Genomic DNA, 21,169 nt, shown 5'->3' with positions numbered 1-21,169 from the left:
CAGTACAATATAGCACATTATAATATTGGTTGGTACAGTATGGCACAGTATAAACTGTGTATTACAATATTCTACAGATATTCTACAAACATATTGTATGTATCTTTAGTATGTTATAATGTAGTACAGTGCAGTGCAGTATAATATCCATGCACTACAATATAGCACAGTGCAGCACAGTGTGGTACAGTGTGGGACAGTACAATGTAGTACAGTGCAGTATAGTATAATATTCATGCAGTATAATATAGTACAGTGCAATACAGTGTGGTAGAGCACAATACAGTGCAGTATAGGGTAGTGCAGCAAAGTGTGATACAGTATATTGTAGTACAGTGCAATATTCTGCAATATAATATATTACAGTGCAGCACAATGTAGTGCAGTACAGTGCAATATAGTGCAGTACAGTACAGTATAATATCCATGCAGTACAATATAATACAATACAGTATAGTGTAGTGCTGTGCTGTAAAATACAATGTAGGACAGTTCAATACAGTCTAACACCCATACACTACAATGTAGTACAAAGACGTACAGTATAATATCCATGCAGTACAATATAGTCCAGTGCAGCACTGTGTAGTGCAGTACAGTGTAGTACCATGCACTACAATATGGTACAGTACACTGTAATATCCATGCAGTACAATATAGTGCAGCACAGTGTAGTGCAGTACAGCATGATACACTGTAATGTAGTACAGTGCAGTACAGTATAATATCCATGCAGTACAATTTATTACAGGGCAGCACAGTGTAGTGCAGTACAGTATGGTACACTGTAATGTAGTACAGTGCAGTACAGTATAAAACAGTACAATATTGTACAGTATGGTGCAGTACAATGTAATACAATAAAGTACAGTGTAATATCCATGCAGTAACATAAATATACTGCTTCTTGTGTGGACTTTGACCTAGTAGCTCATGCTTGTCCCTGCTGACCTTTACACAATGCAACTTCTGTACATCTACATTTCATTCTATTGATTGGGTGAGGTGATGTAAGATCGGTTGATTGATTCACTGATTGATTAGGGTGACGGAACGAAAGTGTAAAATTTTCTCTGAAAGCTTTTAGTCCATGTTCTGCCCGCAGATACGGCACTGTGGTTAAATTCTCTCATAGCTTTGAGTGAAATCAGCAGAAGTGTGTAGCATTCATCAAGAGAAAAACCCACCAATTACAGGCCTCATTTTATTTCATTATTCTCACACAGTCCGCCTTTATTGATTGTCTTTGCCGCAGCTGAATTTCGGCGCATCTGTCCTCTCTCTGTCTCTCTCTCTGTCTCTCTCTCTGTCTCTCTCTCTCTCTCTCTCTCTCTCTCTCTCTCTCTCTCTTTCTCTTTCGGGCCGGTCCTAAATGGGTTTTAGTTAAAGCTTCTTTGCAGTGCGGAGGATGAGGATGAGTGTGTGGAGGAAGAGCCAGTGCAGATTTACTGTAATCCCACCACAAACTGGATCTGCAGAGGAGAGGAGAATCATTCAGGACAGGAACAGAGAGCGACAGAAAGAGAGAGAGAGAGAGAGAGAGAGAGAGAGAGAGAGAGAGAGAGAGTGGGGGAAGGGTGAGTGTGTATATGCAGGGCTACCCATGTGGAAAAGCATAACGTATTGAAAATGTTTCACATTACAAAGTTAAGAAAAAATAGTCTGGGTCCTAACATCTGTTTCGCATTCAAAGCCGAAAAATGCTCAATATACACATGCATTCTAAATAGAACCTTTCCCCTTTCTAAAGAACCCTTAAAGAACCATCCTTCTTAAGAGTGTAGCCATTTGAGTGGGTGCAACCGAGTCTAAAAGGGACTCTAGGTCCCTAAAATCCACTGTGCTGTGAATGGACAGTAGAGCTGCTCATGTTGACCACCAAACACACGGACAAATGAAAGAAGAGCCCAGTTCTATTTAAACTGATGAACTGATTTTCTTAGCGACTAGGCTAAAATATACCATGCTAAACAGGCTAACAGACCAGCTAACAGGCCAAAGCACTTCTCTATTAATGCTGCGTGTTACTGAAATATTCACTGACTGATGCATTGTAAAACGGCAATACCAAAAGTAAATAATAAATTAATTGAATTTCTTACATGTTTAGAATGTCTGTGTTTTTGGTAGATCTCATGAAATAGCATGAAACCCAGTGAAAATGAATATGTGGCAGTGCTACCTTGATGCTAACAAGACACTGCTAGTGGAAATTAGCATTAGCATATAAGATATTGTAATTTTGTGTGACAAAAAGTAAATAATTTCATGCAATGACTGCAACACAGTCAGTTATGAGTGACTGAATGTTCTTCTTTACCTTCAGTGGTTGGTGGAAGAAATGTTTTATTGCAATTATAAACTATAAGTTAACCTTTCCATCACCATTGCAAACAAGAAGGGGCTCAAAGCTGATCCCTGATGTAACCAGGCAGGAGGCTCCATGGACCATGATGTTTGCAGATGACATTGTAATCTGTGGTGAGAGTAGAGAGCAGGTGGAAGAGAATCTGGAGAGGTGGAGGTTTGCACTGGAGAGGAGAGGAATGAAGGTCAGTAGAGACAAGACGGAATACATGTGTGTGAATGAGAGGGAGGCAGGTGGAAAGGTGAAGATGCAAGGAGTAGAGGTTGTAAAGGTGGATGACTTCAAATATCTTGGGTCAACCATCCAGAGCAATGGACAGTGTAGAAAAGAGGTGAAGAAGAGGGTGCAGGCAGGATGGAGTGGGTGGAGACAGGTGTCAGGGCTGATGTGTGACAGAAGGATAGCAGCAAGAGTGAAAGGGAAGGTTTATAAGACAGTAGTGCGTCCTGCTATGATGTAGGGTTTGGAGACTGTGGCTCTGTCTAAAAGACAGGAGGCTGAGCTGGAGGTGGTGGAGATGAAGATGCTGAGATTTTAGTTGGGAGTGACAAGGATGGACAAGATTAGAAATGAGCAGGTCAGAGGGACAGTGAAGGTGGAGCAGTTTGGAGATAAAGCCAGAGAGGGCAGGTTGAGATGGTTTGGACATGTGTTGAGGAGGAATAGTGGATATATTGGTCAAAGAATGTTGGAGATGGAGCTGCCAGGTAGAAGGAGAAGAGGTAGACCTCAGAGAAGGTTTATGGGTGTAGTGAAGGTGGACATGGAGATGGTTGGTTTAAAAGTAGAGGAGGCAGTGGATAGGGCAAGATGGAGGCAGATGATCCGCTGTGGCGACCCCTAAAGGGAGCAGCCGAAAGAAGAAGAAGATAAACTATAAGTAAAATTAAGTGATACTTTATTAATCCCACAAACGCGGAAATTCCACTTCCGCATTTAACCCATCCGTGAAGTGAAACATCACATACACACTAATGAATTTAGTCATGGCATTTACTCATGGTGCCTGGCCGGGCCCAGCCCAAATGAGTTACATGAGTCCCCCCTCCCATCAACCCACCACCAATGGGAGAGGCAGTAGTAGGGGTTCGGTGCTTTGTGGATCGAAGGCAGTGTCCGAAGGCGTGGGCCTTGGCGTTCTGATCCTCGGTTGCTGAAACTGGCTTTTGAAACGTGGACTGTTACCTCACTGGCGGGGAAGGAGCCTGAGTTGGTGTGCGAGCTTGAAAGATACCAGCTAGATATAGTCGGGCTCACCACAAGACACAGCTTGGGCTCTGGGTCCAATCTCCTTGAGAGGGGCTGGACTTTATTCTTTTCTGGAGTTGCCCATGGTGAGAGGCGGCGGGCAGGTGTGGGCTTTCTCATAGCCCCTCGACTCGGTGCCTGTATGTTGGGGTTTTCTCCGGTGGACGAGAGGGTAGCTTCCCTATGCCTTCAGGTTGGGGAACAAGTCCTGACTGCTGTCTGTGCTTATGCACCGAACAGCAGTTCAGAGTACCCAGCCTTCTTACAGTCCTTGGGACTCTAAGTCCTACTGGGGGACTTTAACGCTCTCATGGGCAATGACAGTGAGACCTGGAGGGGTGTGATTGGGAAGAATGGCCTCTCTGATCTGAACCCGAGTGTTGTTCAGTTTTTGGACTTCTGTGCAAACCACAGTTTGTCCATCACGAACACCATGTTTGAACACAAGGATGTCCATAAGTGCACATGGCACCAGGAAACCCTAGGCCGCAGTTCAATGATTGACTTTGTAGTCGTGTCATTGGACTTGCGGCCATGTGTTTTGGACACTCGGGTAAAGAGAGGAGCTGAACTGTCAACTAATCACCACCTGGTGGTGAGTTGGATCAGGTAGTGGGGGAAGATGCCAGTCAGACCAGGCAAGCCCAAACGTATAGTGAGGGTTTGCTGGGAACATCTGGCAGAAGAACCTGTCAGATTGATCTTCAACTCACACCTCCGTCAGAACTTTGACCAGATATCGGGGGAGGTGAGGGACATTGACTCAGAATGGGCTATGTTCCGTTCCTCTATTGTTGAAGCAGCTGACTGTAGCTGTGGCCGTATGGTAGTTGGTGCCTGTCGGGGCGGTAATCCTCGAACCCGGTGGTGGACACCCCAGGTGAGAGATGGCGTCAAGCTGAAGAAGGAGTCTTACCGGGCATGGTTGGCCTGTGGGACACCAGAGGCAGCTGACAGGTATCGACAGGCCAAGCGATCTGCGGCTTCAGTCGTCGCCAAGGCAAAAACCTGTGTATGGGTGGAGTTTGGGGAGGCCTTGGAAAGTGACTTTAAATCGGCTCTGAAAAGATTCTGGCAAACCGTCAGGCAACTCAGAAGGGGAAAGCAGTGTGCCACTAGCACTGTATATAGTGGAGATGGTGTGCTGCTGACTTCAACTGAAGACGTCATTGGGCGGTGGAAGGAATACTTTGAGGACCTTCTCAATCCCACCGACACGTTCTCCAGTGAGGAGGCAGAGTCTGGGGACATGGGAATAGGCTTGTCTATTACTGAGGCCGAAGTCGTTAAGGTAGTTAAGAAGCTCCTTGGTGGCAAGGCTCCAGGGGTGGATGAGATCCACCCTGAGTTCCTCAAGGCTCTGGATGTTGTGGGGCTGTCTTGGCTGACACGCCTTTTCAACATTGCGTGGACATCGGGGGCGGTGCCAATGGATTGGCAGACTGGGGTGGTGGTGCCTCTTTTTAAAAAAGGGGACCGGAGGGTGTGTTCCAACTACAGGGGAATCACACTCCTCAGCCTCCCTGGTAAGGTCTATGCAGGGGTACTGGAGAAGAGAGTCCGGCTTATAGGCGAACCTCGGATCCAATAGGAGCAGTGCGGGTTCCGCCCTGGTCGTGGAACACTGGACCAACTCCACTCTCTCCAGGATTCTGGAGGGTTCATGGGAGTTTGCCCAACCAGTCCACATGTGATTTGTGGATCTGGAGAAGGCATTCGACTGTGTTCCCCGGGGTATTCTGTGGGAGGTGCTTCGGGAGTACAGGGTACATGGCTCTTTGCTATGAGCCATTCAGGCCCTGTAGAAACAAAGCTGGAGTTTGGTTCGCATAGCCGGCAGTAAGTCAGGCTCATTCCTAGTGAGAGTTGGACTCCGTCAGGACTGCCCTAGGTGCAGTCAGGGGATGGAGGGTGTCCGGTTTGGTGAGAGGAGCCAGCTGAGGTGGTTCGGGCATCTGGTTAGGATGCCTCCTGGACGCAAGGCACAGGAGTCCACCTGTCACAGGCAAGTCCACCTGGGAGGAGACCCCGGAGAAGACCCAGGACACGCTGGCGTGACTATATCGCCCAGCTGGCCTGGGAGCGCCTCGGAATTCCCCTTGGAGAGCTAGTGGAAGTGGCTGGGGAAAGGGAGGTCTGGGCCTCATTGCTTAGGATGCTGGTTGGATAATGGATGGATGGATGGATGGAAAATAAATTAACAGGGAACACACTTCTGCAGTTTATGCACAGTTACTATGTATTTATTAAATTTAACAAAAGAAATGAACATAAAGTGTGGCGTGTGCAAATGTTTGGGCAAATTGTATGTTTTATTTTCTTTCATTATATTGAAGACAGCAATTTAATAGAAATTGCGCAGTAACTTTGCACAAATGTTGTCATTGTCCAAAGAAAAACATCTCCATTTAGTTTAGACATGACGGTTACCTAATAAGTGAGAAAATCTCATGATTATTGGGCGAGGAGAAATGCTCCAAATTCATGTGGAATTAGAATGATGGTTAAAAATGTTTTTGCCCTGTCCTATTTTTTTTCAATGACAATATGTTATGTGCTAACTTAGAAAATTAGTTAGAAAGTTAGAAAATCAACAGAGTGCGCAATAAAATGAAATGAATTGATTAAGCTGTACAGTTGTTATTAAAGGAGTACTGCAGGTTTTTAACCTCATCTCTGTCTGTTGCATGCTGTCAATTACCACAGGCAGTATTTTCAATACATTTCCCTGAACTTAGAACAAAGCAGAAATCCCACTGACTCGAAACTCATATTGGAAGTCAATGGGCAGTTGTTTTACTGTAACACTTACAACCGATTCATTACAGAAGGTCAAATGACCTCCAGGAATTATTGCAGGATGAGACAGAAGAAGAGAAAGATAGACATGTAGAAGCAGCACATGGCCGTCCAGGCTGTGAGGGATTATGGGTAATGCTAATCTGTTGCTGTATGTAGGCTAAGCGTGGCTTACCCAGGCCTCCACAGGCCGAGGGCTTTCAGGCCACAGGAGCAAATGGGGCTAACAGGGTGGGGGTTTGAAGAGGGGATATAAAGGCCTATAAAGGCCTCAGCCTTTCAGCCTAACGAGCTACCTGCTAACAAGCTAACGAGCTAACAAGCTAACACGCTAATCCCAGTGCAGGATTGGGGCCGTTACCCAGAGCCGTATGGTCCTCTTCTGAACCTGTACAGGCTTCTATCTCTATCATCTGCGACCAAGAACAGCCTCAGCACAAAACAAGCACAAAGAAATGTTTATCTTTATCTGAGATATGAGCTACATTAGAGGTCTGCTCTGCTAGCGTGCTAGCATGTTCTACAGCAGGGCCTTAAGCTCTCTGCCCACCAACAAGAACTGTTTATATTTCATTAAAGGAACACAAACTTTTTTTTTATGCAGGTGTAATTTTAATTATTACTTATGAATGGAATATATTTCTCCACTCGTAAAAAATATGAATTTTCAAGGGCTCTTAATCTATATATATATATATATATATATATATATATTTATTTTTATATATGTCAGATTCCCATATGGTCCCATATTCATATTTACTCAAATTCATCTTTAAAAAAAAGAAACATGCCTGTAACATTCATTGATGTATTACTTTTGCACTACTAATTTATTTATTTTTTATTTTCCCACATCAGATTTCGGCGACCAAATTTTGCAAAATGAGGGGGGAAAAACATGGATTGGCTATTGATAGAAGCTGTTGGAGCTCTCTGCAATTTTACTGATGGCCTGGATTAAAACAGATAATTTGAGAGAAAGAGAGAGAGAGAGAGAGAGAGAGAGAGAGAGGGGGAGAGAGAGGGGGAGAGAGGGAGAGAGAGAGAGAGAGAGAGAGAGAGAGAGAGAGAGGGAGAGAGAGGGAGAGAGAGAGAGAGGGAGAGAGAGAGAGAGAGAGAGAGAGAGAGAGGGAGAGAGAGAGAGAGAGAGAGAGAGAGAGAGAGAGAGAGAGGGAGAGAGAGAGAGAGAGAGAGAGAGAGAGAGAGAGAGAGAGAGAAAGAGAGAGGGAGAGAGAGGGAGAGAGAGAGAGAGGGAAAGAGAGAGGAAGAGAGAGGGAGAGAGAGAGAGAAAGAGAGAGGGAGAGAGAGGGAGAGAGAGAGAGAGAGAGAGAGGGGGGGGGGGGGGAGAGAGAGAGAGAGAGAGAGTAACGTTCTTCAGGAATGACGCATGATTTATAATTTTAATTAAGGCTCTCACTCAAGTGAAACCACTGAAGTGACAATTACACTAAAACACCAAACAGTCCACTGCGCCTTTTTTCTCATGTTAATCAGGGACGTGAGAGCATTCACGCCAGCCAGTCTGTGACTGCGACTGTAAAAGCACAATAAAGCCGGAATAAAATTAAAAAATTAAAATTAAAAAAAAAAACAAAAGCCTTAATCACACCTCTCTCCTTCACTAACACCACAATCAGTGCATTTAAGAAAGCACATTTATATGCATCAAAACAGCCTCTCTCTTTCTCTCTCTCCGTCTGTTTGTCTTTAAATGCTGAGTATTTTAATAATCGTACATTTTAAAAAACGCTTCTAGCAGCATTAAAGGGGAATTCCACCCATCTTTCAAAAATTCAGTGAGATGAAGTGTTTACGATGTAAACAAAGTCGTTCAGAGTGGTTTGGTGTGAAACGTTCAATTCTAGAGAAACTCACCGAATCAGAATTGTTCACAGTGTTGGTGATAGGAACCAGACGTCCACCTCTAAATGCTCCCTCACAGAAAGTTATTACATGAAATGGTTATGAATTCAGTCTCTGATGTCTGAGACACTGTTTTATGATAGTTTCAGGAACATTTTGGCCTTAAAATCCATTCATGGTGGAGGGATATGTGATATGCAGGGTGCTGTGAGGCAAAATTGTCCCCGAAGAAAACGTATTATTTCAGATATTCCAACTTCAGTATTCCATATAAAACTCATGTAGGTTCACTGGTGGTTTTGGATAGTAAATAAAATGTCTATATTTGTGTTGTAGCCATGGTGACCCCTGGTTCCTATCACCACCGCTGTAAAGTAATCTGAACCATTTCACACCCAACCACTCTGAATCACTCTGTTTGCATCTCAAATGCTGATCAATGCAGAATAAATGAATTGGAATGAATCCTTGTTAAGCTTTTGTAAAATAAATAAATAAAAAATAATAATAATAACTTTACACTTCATAAAGTGCTCTCTGACGATAATTTATTTCACAGTATTTAACTACAGCATTTGCTTATGATAATGTAAAGCACAGCTCAACGCTTACTGAGAGCTCCTTCAGCCCATTCAGAAATTGATGAATATTCTAATTAGCTGCTGTGGAATCAAATTAGCATTAATTCACACACTTATGCATGTATATTAAGCGCTGCAGCAAATTCTGTGAAATATAATCACTGTGCCGTCTGAGAGTATCAGCTAAGTAGAGTATACATGCATAAGATGTGGTTCTATGAGAGTAATGCAAAAAATAATAATAATGCAAACATTTATGTTTACATTCTTTAAAAAGATGGTTCTTTATGGGTTCTTTATTAGCAACAGTGCACTATATAGAACCATGAACACTCAAAGAACCATTTGCATTCTTAAATAATTCTTTGCATGGTAAAGTGGTTCTTCAGATTGACAGAGAATGTACTGTATATGGTTCTATGTGGAACATTGTTCTATGTAGCAACAAAAGGTTTCTGCTGTTGTTATGATTTCAAGCTTGTACACAACAGCAGAACCCTTCTGGTGCTATATAGAACCATATGCAACACATTCTACATCAATCCGAAGCATTACACAATGCAAAGAACCCTTACAGCATGCAGTGGTTCTATGTAGAACTCCTGGAGAACCGTATTTTTTAAGAGTGTGGATAAATAGTGATTAATTGTTTCCAGGTGTGTAACTTTAATGTCTGCAGTCTGCTGTGTTTTGAGTTCATGTGGATTCTGCGCGAGGCTATTAATTTCAATTTCTTGCACATTAAAAGCTTAAAGCTCCGCCTGCTTAATATTCATGACGCTGCGTCTCCGCATGGACGCACATCTATGAATATTCATGTGCTTCACTGTAGGCTCCACCCCCCCCCCTCCCCCCGTGCTTCCTCCTACGTTCTCCCGGACGCCATGTTTGTTGACATCCGTGACGGGACGCTCACACTCACACTTACACTCGTGCTCGTGTGGTTCCTCGCGCTCAGCATGGCCAGTAGGAGCTCCGTGCTGCCCACTAAAGAGCAGGCTCTCAGAGGAAGACACACCAGGATGGAGGTAGCAGGTAAAACTGTCCTGCTGGTGTACCGACAGAAAGTTAACCCTGAGATAAACTGCACCTTCGACTTTAGCGCGCATGCGCGCCGTCCTGAACACACAGTCAGAGACGTGCAGTCAAGCATGAGAACTTATCAGAGATATTCCTCACTTTGGACTATAATTTTGTCCAGTTCACTGAGAAATGTTCACTTGTGTTTGGGCGTGGGGACAAAACGGATAACTTAGTTGTAAATGTCTGCATGATTAAGTGGTTGAGAGTCGTTCAGAGTGGTTTGGCGTGAAACGCTCCGTTCTAGAGAAACTTAACTGCCAGAGTTGTTCCCAGTGGTGGTGATAGGAACGTGCACCTCTGAAAGCTCCCTCACAGAAAGTTGTTATATGAAATGGTTATGAATTCACTGCCTGATGAGTGATAGATTGTTTTACGATAACTTTGAGAGATTCAAATCCATTCATGGTGGAGGGACACATTATATACAGGGTGTTGTGTGTCCCCAAGAAATAGTCCCCAAAGTAAACTTATTGTTTCAGATTTTTCACCATTTTATCACCAGCATTCCATATAAAACTCAGAAAACAGGTGTAGGTTCACTGGTGGTTTTGGATAGTAAATAAAATGTATTAGTGTTGTAGTCATGGTTCCTATCACCACCACTATAAAGACATCTGAACCATTTCACACCACACTACTCTGAATCACTCTGCTCACATCTCACACTCTGAATTTTACAGAAATTTTCAGAGTCAGTGGGATTTCACTTCCAGTCAGAAGTATTGAACAAGATTTCACAGTTAGCCAGCTAAAGTAGGCTAAAAGTCAAGTCTGTCCAACAGGAAAAGATCTGATATTTAAAAGACGGAGGTGGGATGGACGTCCAGCTTCTGTGTCTCAGAACATGATGTCTTCCTCTCTGCCTTCTTTAATAAGGACACGTGATGTATGCTTTCCTGAGTATGAAATCATTTTAAAGTAATTAAAAAAAACAAGCACTGCTCACTGCTGCTCATCTCACTCTGACTGGACTCACGTGATGCTGGTTGTCATGGATTACTTGTGCTCATGTAAATGGAGGTTTTCCATCAGATTCTTGAGTAGCGTGAGATATAAACACCTCAGTCAGTCATCAGTAATCGGAATATATTCAGTTGGATTGACTGGTAAATATCTTTGCATGTAAACACAGCCAGTAAGACGGAAAGCGAGAAAAGTTCATGTTTAAAGAGCAGCACTGAGTAATGTTAGTTTATTTGTTAGCTAATACACATAGCTAATATGTGTAGCTAATGCTAATGTTTTTAGCATGCATGCTGGCAGAATGAGAGATTTTTTGCTTATATTTTCACTCTTGAGTAAAAATACAAACTTGGCCTGAAAACGCATGATTCTGGGTATCTGAGACATTTATAAGCCAATATGGCATTTTAGGCTTTTACATAAATAGTTGCATCGAATAAGCAAGAAAGTACAATTAAGTCCTTAATTGCAGTCATTTGTATGACAGTTAATAGTCAGATAAAATTCCATGATGGTGACAGATCTGGTGAAATTTGTTTGTATGCATAGCAAAAAAACAAAACAAAACAAAAAACAAACAAAGCCCAAAACTGGATATTATACACAAAAATACACATATTTCAGATGTACTCTCAGATACAGCTGCCGTGCAAAAATCATAAGAGTGCAACATCAACCTGAAACATTCCCGTTCAGCATTAAGGGGGATGTGTGTTATTGTTTATAAAAATATGTAAAAGCTTTATGAGTTTAAAGTGTGACTGTGCTTGAGTCTCAGCTGCTATGAAGACCCTTTTATTTGGAAATGATATCAGCGCTGCATGTAATTACAATATGCATATACTAGTAAACAAAACATTACAGTATGTAATGAATGTTCTGTGACAGGAGCCTCCAAAATTCCAACCACATCGTTCTTCTTTCTGCCCTTCCACTGTGCCCAGGGCAGAGCACTGCATTGTGGGAGATTTGGTGCCATGGCACTGTCAGTGGGACCATCTGTGCATTTTGCGCTTGAAAGCTCCGCCCACGTCGTAAATTCCAGCTCCGTCTGTCGGAGCAGCTCGCGGCACGGCGGAAGTTTCCGGGCCTTTGGGGTCCGACGGAGGCAGAACCTGCTGTTCAGGTCCTGGCTGCCTTTTATAGTCAGATTCTAGAGATCCCCATTCAGTTTGAATTCTAGAGCTCAGATCCTCAGCAGGGTCAAAGGTCTTGTGTGGGTTTACACTTGTGACAGACCTGATTAGCTGTACTTTAGTCTGTGTTTATAGACAACAGTGAGTCATAAACCACATAATCAAGTCTATTAGAGATACTGAAGACCTCCACATGGTTTGAGGCACCATGCTAATGGAAAGCTTCTGTTCATTGTTAGCTACATTATTCTCCTTTAAAATAACTCAAGACACCTTTTGCATTCATGGGTGATGGCTTAAATTCACTTTAAGCTGTTAGCAGCCTGTTTGTAGGCCGTTTTAGTCTACCTCTGAAGGGCTACTAAAAGGGGAATTTCACAAAATTTTCCAAAATATCTGGGTAATTAAATAGTTCAGATGTTCACAAAGTCATTCAGAGTTTTTGGTGTGAAATGCCTTGTTTTAGAGAAATTCTGAATTGTTCACAGTGGTGGTGATAGGAACCATACGTCCACCTCTAAAAGCTCCCTCACAGAAAGTTGAAATTAATTAATGGTGGATGGATACATTATGCGTGGGGTGTTGTGAAGCAAAATAGCCCCCAAAAGAAAACTTATTTCAGATTTATTTCTATTTTACCATCATCAACTTTCCACATAAACTCAGAAGACACACGTAGGTTCACTGGTGGTTTTGGATAGCAAATAAAATGTCTATTTTTGTGTGGTAGTCATAGTGACCCCTGGTTCCTATCACCTCCACTGCAAGGTGAAAAATGGTGGAGTTCCACTTTCATGCTTGAATTTTGTAGAGGTGAACGATATTGGAAAAATATATAATTGCGATACTTCAGGAAAATTTCACCATGCACAGTATGTCACAATATTTATTTGTTCAGTTGGAACAGAGAAAAAAGAACCAGTAGTGCTACGTTTTAAACAAAATACGACAACTCAAAAACTGAATACATGCTGGTGCAGTTCCTCCAGACGTTCTTGCCTCCATCTTGCCAGCTCTGTCTCCAAGGGTGGGGGGTGACTTCTCTCCATGGCAACCGGAAATGGTTGCCTGGATACTGCTGTGAGCTGAACATGTGGTACAGGCTTCGCTCTGTCATTTCTCTTCCAGGGTGATGGGCCCTGGGCTCATTTCAGACGACCCTTTAAGGTCATTGCTTTTAGTTGTGGGTCAGCAAAAAAAACCTCCCTGCTTGTAATCCACGATTCAAAGGGAGCGCAGCAGCCAGTTAGGCAGAAGAAGATTGGAACAACCTTCAGAGATGTAGCCTGATGTTTTGCTGAGGTAGCCATTGTGTATTTAAAGTGATAATCCAGCTAAAAAGCAAATCTATTTAATTTTTTCACTCAACGCATGTGTTATAAATCAGCCAGCAAGGTTCTTCATTTTAGAACTGGAGTTGTGAAGCTAATGGAGCTTGCCTTCTACGCTGTAGACTGGGGTTCAAACCCCGACCAGGACAAGCACCCTACACTATACCAATAAGGGTCCTTGGGCAAGACTCCTAACACCATCTTGGCCTACCTGTGTAAAATGATAAAATCGTAAGTCGCTCTGGATAAGAGCGTCAGCAAAATGCCATAAATGTAAACAAATAACAAATAAGGAAACACAGTGCTAACTGCCTGCTTAAATTATCATTTGCTTTTTCAGCATCTCCAATAAACCTGATTATGTGGTTTCTGACACTGTATGACTCAGTGTTATCTATAAACATGGACTAAAGTACGTTAGCATAGCTAAAAACAGTAGCAGACATTTTGAGGCCTAAATTAAGACCAAATAAGTAAGTCATTACTTGTTACCTACACTAGCATCGTAGCTCAAGTGCTAAACTAAAGAAATGTCCCTTTATTTGATGTGACTATCTGGACTATCCCCTTGTGATGTTTTTGTGATACTGTTAATTGAGCTTTGTGCATAGGGGATGCTAACAATTTTCCAGTTGTTTTTACGCAACTTTAATTGATTGTTGGTGTTCTTTGTATGAATTTGTGTTATTTGACATTATTGGGTTGTTGCTGACGATTTAGCGTTGGTTCTTTCAGTTCCATGATTGCCAGTGCTGTTTCTAACCGAGATATTTCGGTCTCATTTGGCCAAATTTAGAAATTCCCAACAGTAATACCTCCATCCTCGGCTAATTTCAAACCCAGCAGTGCCAGAACGTTCCAGAAGATTCCAAAGGGACGCATGGTGCTCTGCAGGATTTGGACGTTGCGGAACATGGCCAACAGTTCCACCTGTGAATCCGAACAATCCCGCCAATCAGAACGCAGCCATATGCTCACCTTATAGCGCTAACACTCAGCAGAGTGCTGGCGTACGTCCATGTTTGTAGATCCACAATGTGGCTAAAGCAAGATGGCGGAAGCTTGGCGAAAACAAAAGAAGCTAGCCTTGTGGTTGATCAAGAGCGTAGTTTCCTTTGTGATTCTGCCCTGTTTGTTAGCATCCTAGAGAACATTCGGATCAGTCCGTGTGCGTTAGTCCTCGCTAGGTGATAAATAAGAGTCCACTCGAGTCCAGCAGAGCAGGAGCCTAGCCGTTGTCGGGCAGAAAAAGCACTAAAATCCCGATTGATTTCTGTTGCCCAGTGGTTTTGTCCAGTGTATTTATTTTTTTGTCCCCCCCTCCAGCATTTTAAACGCGAACGTGTGACAGTTTATGTGCGCTCTTTTCTGAAGTTTTGTCCGAAAAAAGGAAAAGGTCCCTCTTTCAGATGGCACCGTCCCCTCCTGCTTGATTCTTTTGTCAGGCTCACCCGCCCTGTTTCCCTCTCTCTCTCTCGCTCTCTCGCTCGCTCTCTCGCTGGTCGTGTTTGGTATGTTTGAAGGCGTTTGGCTGGCACTGGCTGTTGGTTCACAGTGAAAGGAGACAGACTGGCATTGCCTGGACCGCCGCCAGAACTCCATGGGAGTAAAAAAAGCCCACTGCAAAAGACAATATGTGTGGAGAGAGCGAGAGAAAGGCATTGTGGGAACACGACGGGAGGAGGAGGTTTAGTGTGAAGGGTGGGCGAAATAGCCAAAAATCACAGCCTATCCTAAGTCTTAGTTCTAAAGGGTCTTTCATCATATTTCCTTAAAACAATGGTTCAGTGAAAAATGTAATTGGCACAGTTTCCCCACCTGCTCCAGGTGTAGTCAACCAACCAAGACATGTTTGATGTCCGAATCATGCTTTTTTTAGTTTAGCATTGGAGCTATGAGGCTAATCATGCTGAAAAACACTAGAATTCAATAGTCACCCAAATTTATTTTGTCCAAAAACTTCCCCAGAATGTCGCAACCCTGGTTAATCCACATCCAGGTCTTCATTAAAGTGGTGCCGGCAGTAAATGTGGCACAATAGGATTTACTGTGAAATATAAAAGGGCAACCACCTTAAACAACAGATGTTATGTTGAAATACTGCTCATTTATGATTTCTGTTGTTTCTATCAGCAGTCAGAATTCGGCAAACCACCTCTGGGCAGATTCAGTAATGTTTCACATCCATGCAAATACCATTTTGGGGTTAAAACATGGCTGACAAACTTTCCTAAGGTCCTAGGACGCCCATCATAATCTTATTTCTCAAAATGGTGGAGTATGTTTTATAAAACAGATAGTTCTGGAACCAAATAACACATAGTGCTCCTCACAGGACTACCGAGTGTACTGATGAAATAAGAACCCATTTTTTGTTTAAACTGAGCGACTGAAAACTTCTGTTCTTAACAAAACTTGCTGGTCAGCTAGCTAACATGCTAAAAGATAAACAACTCCATCATTAATATGCCAAATGGCTCCATACTCCCTAAATAGTGTGCTAACTGTAAATGTTAAGGAATTCTAGCCTAAGGAATTCTGAGGAATTCTAGCTATATTTTGCACTGTTGGGTCACAGTATCCAGTATTTAAATCCCTACATAATGCACTATAAAGGGAGCAGGGAGCTGTTTGAGAAGGACGCCGTTAGCTTGGTGCTAATAAAACTCAGTGGTAATTTATTCGTCATTTATATCTGACAAAAAGTTCATGAAATGACCGCAATATACAACGATGGGCGACTGTGAATGTTTTCTTCATTCAGTGGTCCATGGGTTGCTTGGCAACAATACCATACTCTAAAGGAGCTACATTTCTTGGCAGAATCCTTGTTTATATCGATTATTATTATTAATAATAATTTACTTTCTGAAAGAGTGTGTATTTTATCATATTTAATTTTGGCCTACGTATTATAAAGCCAATAATCCACTTGAGGCCGTGCATTAGAGCAATTGTATGACGGGGAAGGGGTTTTACTCCACTTTTCATTGTGCCTAAGAACACCCTTCCCTGTGATAAAATTGCAGTTGCACACAGCCTCTTGTGGCCTGTTGCTTTAATGTATAACATTATAAGATGTTATATGTGATCTCACAATTTCTCTAAGATGAAATGCGTATGTGTGGTTCACATTTGGCTGTTTAGCCAATGGTTAAGTACACTTCAAAACAACAGTATTTTTTCAAGTGAAATGAACTAAAATCTAGTTAATATATCCATTTTTTAAAATCAAGAAAAATTTCTACCAACATAATGTGATAAATTTTCTTAATGAAATCTCTAAAAACAGGTACAACCCCATTTCCAAAAAGTTGGGATGCTGTGCAGAATGTAAATAAGAATAAAAAGCATGTTAACTGTATTTTTAAAGGAATATACTACAAAGACAACATATCAAATGTTATTTGTTATATCAAATTTTATTATTAATTTTTTAAAATATATGCCCATTTTGAATTTGATGCCAACAACATGTTCCAAGAAAGTTGGGATGGGGGCATGTGCACTACTGTGTTTCATCATGTTTGGGAACTGAGACCTAATGTAGTTTTGAAAGTGAAATGTTTTCCCATTCTAGTTTGATGTAGAATTTCAGCTTCTCAACAGTTCTGGATCTCTTATGTTGTATTTTTAATTTTGTAATTTGCCAAATGTTATCAGTGGGTGACCGTTCTGGACTGCAGGCAGGCCAGTTTAGCACCCAGATTCTTTTAATACAGAGCAGTGCTGTTGTAATACATGCAGAATGTGGTTTGACATTGTCTTGCTGAAATAAGCAAGACCTTTCCTGAAAAAGACGTCATCTGGACGGCAGCATATGTTGTATATATCGTTCAGCATTAATTGACCCTTGATGAATAATGGCTTTTGAACTGTGCACTGATAATGAGCTGAGTGGTCTTTAGCCCAGAGGATAAAGCATCCATGATTTCCAGAAATAATTTTAAGGTTTATTTGTTTGACCACACTTTTCCACTTCCCTTCAGTTCATTTTAAATAAGCTCAAGCCGAGAGAAGGTGGCAGCATTTCTGGATCCTGTTTATATATGATTTATTCTTTGTGTTATATAGATTTAATTTGCATTTGTGGATGCAGTGATGAACTGTTTTCACAGACAGTGGTTTTCAGAAGTGTTCCTGACCCCATGCAGTAATTTCCACTACAGAATCAATGTCTGTTTTTAATGCAGTGCTGCCTGAGGGCCCAAAAATCACGGCCAGCCAATGCTGGTTTTTGGCCTTGTCCCTTGCATACAGAGATTTCCCCAATTCTCTGAATCTTTTAATGATATTATATACTGTAGACAATTAAAAGCAAATGTTCTTTTCTATTTTATGTTGAGATTATTCTTGAATTGCACTATTTGCTCGTGCAGTCTCGTGCAGTGGTGAAGCCCTCCTCATCTTTACTTCTGAAAGGCTCAGCCTCTCTGAGATGCTCTTTTTATACCCAATCGTTACTGACCTGTTGTCCTATATGTATAAACACATACTACACAAATAAATAGATTTTGAAAATGTGTCTTGGGTGCCTACGACTTTCACACAGTAGTGTATTTTTCAAAAAGCCATAAAATTTCTCAGTTTCGATATTGGATATGTGGTGTTTGTGCTGTTTTGAATCAAATATAGGGTTTAAATGATTTGCACATCATTGCATTTTGTTATTATTTATATTTTGCACAGCGTCCCAACTTTTTTGGAAATGGGGTTGTAAAAAATGTCTAGAAATGAGGTAAAAAATCTTAAACTAAGGTTACAACAATATCAACAGTGAAAATATTAGATTTACTCACTAAGGTTAAGCTAATTTTATTTGACAAGATACCGTTTTTTGCAGTGTGCACTCACCACATAGGGGAGGAGAGTTCCAGGCCAACACAGGGAAACAACCCTGCCGTCTAATTATGTCACTCTAGTGCATGTGAGGTAACTCGATCTGTCGTTGCTGCCTGTGATAATATAAATGTGATTTATTATGCAGCCCTAGTGTGTGTGTTGCAATGTGGTCTTTAGCTGATGTACTGAAATGTGTGCTGAGGTCAGTGTATAGGTTAGTATGGTATGTAATCTAAACGGAAGATTAGAGGGTTTATTACTGACCTCTATATGCTCTTTGTGTGTGTGTCTTTGTCCATATGCTAATATTAGTGCTGTGTGTGTATGTGGAGCTTTAGGCTGTAAATCACTTCAGTCTCCTTCTCTCTAATCTGCTCAACATCTGTGCACTTTTCTCCCTGTTCAGTTTCCCTAATGCCAGTCGGGCACAGCGGGCATGAAAACCTTTTCTTTTATTTCTGCCTACAGTTGTGTACGCTCTGGGCAAATGACATGTTTTGTTGATTGAAAATAAGTTAACACTTCCTTCTACAGGGAACTGTTTATTTGCTAAGCTTAACATTGGATAAAAAATGAGACATACAATATAAAATGTCCCTAAAACATTTGATAAACTCACCAAATAAACAGTAACTGTGCATTGAAATGTGTACATTGTGTTCTCTGTAGAGGAAGTAAACTCATTTTCCATTAACAAAAACATGTAGTTTGACCCAGTGCCCTCAAACTTATGTTTGTGTAAAATAAACCAAGTTGGGTGGTACTTTTTCATTAGTTTTTCCTTTTTGTCCAGTAATTTTGAGACGGTTCCTAACTAGAAATAGCCATATGAGCAAGCATAGTGTTAGCATGTGAGTTGAAGCTTTGTGAAATAAAAGAACGTAATAAAGGTTCAGTAAAAAAATGTGTGTTATGTATTATCGTCCTTAATTTGGCCACTAAATTACGACTAATCTAATAAGAAAGAACAGAAATTGTGAATACTGTACAAACTTTGCTGTCCAAGGCTGCTTAGCTCAGCCTGATGCTTTTTCTCTGAACATGTTTTACCTGATGAACGAGAACTGAGACACGATTATACTTCCATGCTTTTGCTGAGATCTGAAGCGGTTTTGTATGATGCCTGAAACCCAAAGCTGTTTTGTATGATGCCTGAAACCCAAAGCTGTTTTGTCTGATGTCTGAAAACTGAAGCTGTTTTGTCTGATGTCTGAAAACTGAAGCTGTTTTGTCTGATGTCTGAAAACTGAAGCTGTTTTGTCTGATGTCTGAAACCTGACGATGTAGTCTAAGGATTCTAAAATTTACACATATAGTACAGGCAGCTTTTAATAGGTATAATTTCTGCCTGCAGCACCCAGCATGTTCAACGAGTACATCCCACGTCACCGACACATTTAAAAGTTCAGTTATGTTCATGTGAGGGAATACTAGTGTCCTGCCGAGGTTTGCAATAAATAAATGAAAAATTAAATGGGTTTTAAATATTTTAATAATTTATACTATCACGGTAACTCGGTTAACCATCTCCAGCACAGGCCTGTGTGTGTATTATAATCTGTTAAGTGTCTCTCAGTGTGGAGACTCAGCTCTGATCCTGATTAACTCGGGCAGGCCGGGTAAATCTGCAGTAATCCACCAGCGCAACCACGTACACACACACACACACACACACACACACACACAGACACTCTCAGCACCGCCGAAGCAGTCTCGTAGCTACAGTGCCCATGCAGCATCGTAGCTGTTGTTTAATGTTGCTCGTGTGGCCGTAGTGTAGTGTGGTGTAGTGTCTCTCAGTTGGCGTCCCAGTGAGCCTCTTGCCGCAGTGTAGCCTCACTCAACCTGAAGGTCCAGTGTAGCTGTGGTGTAGCATTACACAAGCTGGAGGCCCATGCAGCCTCATAGCTGTGGTGTAGCATTGCTCAAGCTGGAGGTCTAGTGAGGCCTGTAACTGCAGTGTAGCATCGCTAAAACTGGAGGCCCAGTTAACCTTGTGTAGCATTGCTCAAGAGGCAGGCCCAGGCAGCCTCATAGCTATAGTGTAGCATTGCTCAAGCGGCCAGCCCCAGGCAGCCTCATAGCTGAATTGTAGTATCACTCAAGTGGGAAGTCCTCATAGATGAAATGTAGCATCACTCAAGCATCTAGCCCAGACAGCCTCATAGCTGTGGTTTAGTGTCGCTCATGCAGGATGCCCAGATTTTGAGTTACAGGGGAAAATCACTCTTGACCACTTTTTGAGTCAGTATGGTGGCAAGTTCCAACATCAAGTAAACATCAAAACTTAAAAACAATGCAAAACATATGAAACAAAGGACTTAAAAACAAACAGGAGGGAAAAAAAACACATCAGTCTCAGAATGATCAGTAATGCAGTATTAAACTATTAATAATAATAAAATGTACAGCGCAGCAGGAGTTATTTCAAATAGCAGTGCATATACACAACAACAATAAACAGTAGTGGAGCAAGGAAACAAGAAGGAAAATAGTTAATAGTTGAATAATAATAAAAAAAAACAACACAACAATATGGCCATGTATCAAATTAGTAATAATGATAGTAGACCCTTATAAATGGCCTGAAATCAAAATTTAGCTGGAGTAGCTTCAGTATGTCCCAAAAAGCACTGTGGTATTTTCAAACCTGTTGCAAATGTGTTATTATTTTTGTTATTTTATTGTAGATCTTGCCATTTTTCTCTCTCTCTCTCTCTCTCTCTCTCTCTCTCTCTCTCTCTTACACTCTCTCTCTGTCTCTGTCTCTGTCTGAAGGGAAACATGCAGTCACAGGCCGGTCCACTGTGGAGCCTTTTCCGGACGCCATGGAGATGATCATGTTTGGTGTGTAACACATAAAAAATTACTGGTCAGCTATTTTTTAATGAAATATGAACTGATTCAGTCATTTATGAAGTCTTTAATCTTAACATTTTCACCTACTTTACT

General features: G+C 41.7%; 1 protein-coding gene across 1 annotated transcript in view; it reads left to right on the top strand.

Moving 5' to 3' along the window:
- The first annotated feature begins 9,730 nt into the window (after nucleotides 1-9,730).
- The window catches only part of si:ch1073-358c10.1 (peptide methionine sulfoxide reductase MsrA 1), a 30,845-nt gene continuing 19,406 nt past the window's right edge, over nucleotides 9,731-21,169 (top strand). The window contains exons 1-2 of the mRNA XM_037542102.1: nucleotides 9,731-9,897; nucleotides 20,996-21,064. Of these exons, the coding sequence (XP_037397999.1) occupies nucleotides 9,747-9,897; nucleotides 20,996-21,064 (220 nt within the window). The 5' untranslated portion in view covers nucleotides 9,731-9,746. The remainder of the gene's footprint in view (nucleotides 9,898-20,995; nucleotides 21,065-21,169) is intronic.

Source organism: Pygocentrus nattereri, chromosome 10, assembly GCF_015220715.1.
Source record: "Pygocentrus nattereri isolate fPygNat1 chromosome 10, fPygNat1.pri, whole genome shotgun sequence".
Classification (NCBI taxonomy): Eukaryota; Metazoa; Chordata; class Actinopteri; order Characiformes; family Serrasalmidae; genus Pygocentrus; species Pygocentrus nattereri.
This window is presented reverse-complemented; position numbering and strand designations above follow the sequence as displayed.